Source organism: Fundulus heteroclitus, chromosome 12 (assembly GCF_011125445.2).
Source record: "Fundulus heteroclitus isolate FHET01 chromosome 12, MU-UCD_Fhet_4.1, whole genome shotgun sequence".
NCBI classification, from domain to species: Eukaryota; Metazoa; Chordata; class Actinopteri; order Cyprinodontiformes; family Fundulidae; genus Fundulus; species Fundulus heteroclitus.
In genome coordinates this window covers 20,789,315-20,795,395 of record NC_046372.1, presented here as the reverse complement: position 1 = coordinate 20,795,395, position 6,081 = coordinate 20,789,315, and the positions used below count along the sequence as shown (strand labels likewise).

Here is a 6,081-nt window from a genome sequence, read left to right as displayed (position 1 = left end):
TATTCTCATTTTCTGCTGGATATCTCTGTAACTTTACAATGAAAGGAAACTGTCTGCTCAACCGGGTCAGAACCGGAACACGTGTTGAGGTTGTTTCGGTCCAAATCCTGAACATGATCAACTTTTCCAGGTGGTTCATAGATTAATGGAAAGTACAGTGAAGTAATTCAGATTTATTGTATGTGGCACACATTTGTCAGGTAAATAATTCACCTTCATTATTCTCACAACGGCAGGTCCTGTATTAATGATACAAGATCCAACTCACCCTGCTGATGGGTTGCAGCTTTGAAGCCAGCAGGCACAGATGAAGTCTGGAGTTGTCTTTAAGCAAAAACTTGTTTCTTTTTAAGATGAACACATCAAATTAAATGAGCTCCTCACACTGCTGTAAAGACACGTGAAAACCGGTTCTGATTGTCACCGTTTAACTTGTTGATCCACTGAAGGTTCTGCTGGGAAGGCTGAGTTTACCTGGACCTCCTCACACTGAAGATGTCTCCTGGAGAAGAGACGAAAGGTTTCAACGAAGAAGAACCGTCCAAATATGGAAGGTTTAATGTTAATATGGAGAGGACTGGGACGTCAGGCAGATTTTTAAGTCTTTAAAGGATTATGAATACGGTGAAATATGCATATTTTTCCTGTGGTCTTGGAGGGATTTCTATTCTATGGATGAGGTTTTTTTTAAAGACACCTAAATTGTTAACTTTTAATCTGCACAGAGATTAGATGGGCATAATGGAAAGTTTTATTTAGTATTGCTTATGGAAATATTAATATTGGTCATTTTACCAATTTATGTTTTTGGGTTTTAATTTTGGGATTCCATATGAAATGGAAAATAAACCTTTTGACCAACACTTATACAATTAAATTTGATTTGTATAGCGCCAATTCATGAAACATGTCATCTCAAGGCACTTTACAAAGTAAAAATCAATCATATTATACAGATTGGTCAAAAATTTCCTATAAGGCAACCAGTTGATTGCTTCAAAGTCCCGACAAGCAGCATTCACTCCTGGAGAAGCGTAGAGCTACAGGGAGAGTCGTCTGCATTGTTGATGGCTTTGCCCAATCCCTCATACTGAGCAAGCATGAAGTGACAGTGGAAAGAAAAACCACCCATTAGCGGGAAGGAAAAACCTCCAGCAGAACCAGAACCAGGCTCAGTATGAACGGTCATCTGCCTCGACCGACTGGGGGTTACAGAAGACAGAGCAGAGACACAATAAGAGAGACAAAAAGCACAGAAGCACACATTGATCCATACAAACTAAGATCAGAAAATAAACAATTCTTTATTGTTTATTTTCAGCCTCGCTGCCTCTTCACCTCCATAACACCCACAATCTCCACCTTACTCCTCTGCATCATGGCAGCCATCTCTCCAGCCTTTCAGAATCAGAATCAGAAATACTTTAATAATCACAAGGAAAATTACTGTTTCAGTACAACCACCATCACATACATCACAAACATTTCAGGGGGAGACGATTTACTGAGGCCATGCTGACAAGGACACCGCTTACATGGTGCCCACAGGGCGCTGCCATTACTCTGTGGAAAGATAGGAGCCACACTAGGAAGGGGGAGGGAAAAACACATATATCACACTTTATCCCATTAAAAGGATACAGTTTGAGATATCAAAAACCTCCGCACAAAAAGCACAAATATGACGAGACACATATAAGCAGAGGTTAACATTTGAGACTAGTCGCGTGTAAGTTCATGAGATAAGTGAGCATCAGTAGTGTGTGTTGTTGTTTGGAGGTTTGTGTCGATGAACGCTGTCCAGCAGGCAGTGTCCTTGATACGTTGGAAAGTTTCTATCACTCGTGCCACAGATTAACGCATCCACAGGTGTTCGCGGGGGAGGAGGGAGCGGGGGGAGTAGTTCTGGGCCATCTCGCCATAACATCCAGGGGAGTTTTTAGATAGTGGGAATGCCTGATTAAAATACACAATTTGTTATGAGAACAAGCTGAAGCACCTTTTCCGTCAGCTTTAAGAGTTGTTTCATCGCTGGCTCCAGGATCCAATATTTCCTTTCCTGTCACCGTCAGTCCTAGACTCCTGCCCTTCCTCCTCCTTCTGCCTACGGACCCGTCTTCCTACTCCTCCTCTTCCTCTTTACTGACCGACGGTGGTCCAGTTCCCTGGTACCTGTCGGTCAGCGGCAGCCCGTCGTCGTTAACCTGGGCTGGGACCGATCTGAGTCGTGTGAATAAATGTGGAAGAGTTTCCCCGGACGGCCTTCCTGACACGACCCTCTGCATTTATCCGGGCTTGGGACCGGCCCAAACGGGTCACAGAACTCTGTGCCTGCTTTGAGGCTGCATTACGGTGCCGATATTACAGACTAACCACCGTAGCTCTTAAAATTTCAGAATTTTGGCATTTATATAAAAAGTTTCATAAGATATTTAGAAATCTGAAGCTCTGCACATTGAACTGAGAATCTGTGCAGAAAACCGATAAAGTCTGTTTTTAAATGCAGAAATTTAGCACAGTTCACACTTTTTCTGCTATTAGGAATAGCTTTGTGTAAACAGTGCCTAAAACGGCCCAAATAAATAATAATAATAATAATAAATAACAAAACAACAACAACAATAATAATAATAATAATAATAATAATAATAATAATAATAATAATAATAATAAATAGCTATAATAAATAACAACAAAACAACAGCAACAACAACAATAATAATAGTAGTAATAATAAATAATGAATAATAAACAACAGTAATACTAATAATACTAATAAATCCTGCTTCCACTTCTAACAAGCTTTTATTTTGAATAAAAAGCAATAACTTCCTGAAACGTCTCTGGACGCTAAACGTTTTGAGTTACAAGTGTTTATTTCCTGAGGTCAAATGTCAAAGATAGGGCACGGACTGTTTCTGAGCACAGCAGGAAATCGTATCTGAGGCTCTACTCTAAAAGCGGGGCAGCACTCACACTTGGCTGTTCCACCACGTTGAAACTGGATTGTCTAACGGTGCCCAGAGCGAATGAGGCCTGACATCAGAGAACGTTAAAGATGGCGGGAACCACGCCGCCACCGTATGTTAGCGACGACGGTATTTTATCGGTTGTTTAAAACACTGAGAAGATGTTGCAAATATTTATATTCAGGGTGGTTGTTAGTGCTCAGATTCACGCTGCTTCAATCGTACCTCCACCTCCGTGTGTTGGCGCTGATGCGACCAGCAGCGATGAACCCGGCACAAATGGACTTTTATTTATCTGTAGGTTTTTTTTTTATGGGGAAACCGGAGCGCCCGGAGAAAACCCGTTTGTGTGTGTGTGTGTGTGTGTGTGTGTGTTTGTGTGTTTGTGTGTCTCTCGTGTTTTAAGGGACAAAGGAAAACGGCTGTAGTTCATCTACAGCACCATGTAAAACCGCGGCGCGCTGTCTTTCAGGGTTTCTTGGATCGCGTCAAAGATTTTCTTAACGTTCGATGATGTCGTGTCGAGGATTTTCTTAAAGGTCGATGATTTCAAGAGACGCTTCTCGATTGACGACACAATCGTCTTGTCGAATAGCGGCCGGCCAAAGTCCACGTAGACCAGGAAGTTCTCGGGCCACATCTTATACAGGTCCTTGAGGACGGCCTTGCTCAGGCCTTTGATCTTCTCTGAGGACATGCTGTCCAGTTGACCTTTGACCCCGGCCCAGAGTTTCTGGAAGAGACGCTCACAGATGACGCGAGATCGTTCTTTGGCGTTGCTCTGTCCCGATTTTTCAACAAGCTGCCAGATGACGTCGCTGATCAGCGTTTTCACCGCCATCTTTCTTTGGTCCACCTTCTCACTTTGTCTCTGTCTCTGTCCCGGTTGGACAGCCGTGTCCTCTGGGGTTTCTGCTGAGGAGTCGCTTTTAAAAGCATCCATGGAGCCACAGTCAGAGTCTGATGAAGCTTCATCGTCCGCTGCATAGTCTCCGCTGCTGTTGTCCTCCAGCTCTGACCTTTCAGACGCCACACTTCCAGCCGAGGACGCCGCGGACGTTGGACGTTGAGGCTCTGCTTGTTTCTCAGGCTCACGTGTGGTTTTGCCCAGGAAAGAGAAGAACCGAGCCAGCAGGGAAGGTTCCTCCACAGGTTTCCTGAGATGTTTGCAGAACGACGTCACGACTGCTTTGTCAAATACTGGGTCTTCTAAAAGCAGCAAAGTCCCCGCGACCTCAGCGGGACACCTCAGCTTTTTACTGATGCCGTCATAAATCTTCTGGCCATGAATCAAGACATTTTCTAGGTCAACATGGATTCCTTGCAGCTTAACTTCAGCCCAGATCTTCCCTAAGAGGCGTCCATGGACGCCCTGAAGGACCTCAGGGGAGCAACGGATGCTGGAAGCTTTAATGGCCCGAGCCATCAGCCAGTGGACCAACACGCTCACTGAAGCTTTGGTGTCATCTTCTCCACCTGCTGCCTGTTCCTCTGCTTCTCCAGCCGATGGAGCCGTGGCCCGCGGCACGGTGGGCTCAGCGACCGCAGGACAAACTTCAGGCTGCCTTAAATCTGTCAGCTCCTCTTCCTCCCCCACGGCGGCGGACGCCTGACTGTCTGCAGGAACGTCTTCTACGGATGGGACCTCTGAAGCCTCGTCTATAGGAACGAAGGCCTCCACTGGTGTGATTTCGTCAAACTTTGGCTCAGACTCTAAGTTCTGGGTGACTTCGGTTGACGGGTTCTCTGGTCCAGAATCTGGTAAAGATGAGACCTCTGAAGCCTCGTCTTCAGGGACGAAGGCCTCCACTGGTGTGATTTCGTCGAACTTTGGCTCAGACTCTAAGTTCTGGGTGACTTCGGTTGACGGGCTCTCTGGTCCAGAATCTGGTAAAGATGAGACCTCTGAATCTTCCTCAGCTATAAACTCCTCTACATACGTGACACTTTCATCATCGTCCGAAGGAGAAGATCTTCCATCAGGAGCAAAATGTTCTGGAGGAACATCTCCAGACCTTTGCGGGGGCTTGGCCTGGTGGACCGGTGCTGGGTTCGCCGTAGCGCCGCAGATTTCTGGGCCTTCTGGTGAGTTTAAAGGGAACACCTTGGCTGAATGTCTGCGATGATACTTGGTGAAGAACCTCCTGATCTTCCTCTTCAGACGGTTGACCACAGACTCTGGCCTGGCGGATGGAGAAGCGGTCTGGCCGCCGTCTGTAAGCTCCTCGGTGTGGAAGGAGGCGCTTTGATCGCCTCGGTCTGCCTGAGGACTCGTCTCTGAGTGGCTGTCTGGGGACGCCGTCCCGTCACTCGCCTCCTCCGGGTCCTCTGGCGGCGGGCTGACCGGCGCTTCCTGCTTGGTTTCCATTTGAGGCACAAACACCCGGAAAATCAGCTCCTTTATCACGACGGTGGCTTCGTGTACCACCGCGTTGATCCGGTACATGTCGGTCACCTGCTGGACGTAAGTCGCTGCCGGATCCTCGTCGTCGGAGTAGAAGTGGCGTTGGACGCACGCCGCCACGTGTTGGACGATCAGCTTGTTTAAATTTGCCGTGCTCTTGGAGCGGATGTCTTCTTCCAAGTCAAGGGCTCGTGCGAAGGCTTCGGGCACAATGTTGCCCACGACCGCCTTGACCACCCGGCCTGTGAAGTCTGGGTTCTGGAGTTTGTCCAGAACGGCAGACGAGAAGAGCTCCATGATGTCTCCGAGGAGCTCCACCAGGACGCAGCTGGTGTCGGGGTCAGGGTTTCCCGTGGCCAAGTGTAGCCACTGCTGGCGTGAGAGGTTGGTGAAGAAGAAGTCGACAGCTGGTCTGAGGGTGTCTAAGGAGACGACGTCGCTCTGCTGGGACTGGGGACGGCTCGTTTGGGTCATGGCTGCTGCTGCGCTCATTGGTTCAGGCTGGCTGAGATTCTCAGGAAGCATCGCTAGAGTCCAACAAGTGCAAAGTGAGCTTCAACAGAACCAACTAAAGAACTAAAGCCTCTGACCTCTGTGACGTCTGTTCACACGTCACAGACGTCACAGGGGTTCATTCGGCTCCGCCCCGCCCACGCAAAGACGGGCCAACTCCGTGGGCGGGACCTTAGAATCCACCTGCGCATGTCC

The 6,081-nt window shown here is 47.6% G+C and overlaps 1 protein-coding gene across 2 annotated transcripts; it reads right to left on the bottom strand.

The window, feature by feature from the left end:
* Positions 1-3,098: 3,098 nt before the first annotated feature.
* On the bottom strand, positions 3,099-5,957 carry LOC118565099. 2 transcript variants are annotated; one of them, XM_036144765.1, is made up of 2 exons: positions 4,744-5,957; positions 3,099-4,614 (listed from the first exon to the last, which is right to left on the bottom strand). In XM_036144765.1, the coding sequence occupies exons 1-2, from the start codon at positions 5,896-5,898 to the stop codon at positions 3,403-3,405; spliced, it is 2,367 nt and encodes a 788-aa protein (XP_036000658.1). In that variant the 5' UTR covers positions 5,899-5,957; the 3' UTR covers positions 3,099-3,402. The 2 variants fall into 2 exon arrangements, with proteins under 2 accessions (XP_036000658.1, XP_036000659.1); XM_036144766.1 differs by having other exon boundaries at positions 3,099-4,743; positions 4,873-5,957.
* Between the last annotated feature and the right edge of the window lie 124 nt (positions 5,958-6,081).

Coding starts and splice junctions, on each gene's coding strand:
- LOC118565099 (XM_036144765.1), bottom strand. CDS start 5,898: ATGCTTCCTGAGAATCTCAGCCAGCCTGAACCAATGAGCGCAGCAGCA. Junction 4,615..4,743: donor CTGAAGACGAGGCTTCAGAG/GTCTCATCTTTA, acceptor GAGGCTTCAGAG/GTCCCATCCGTAGAAGACGT.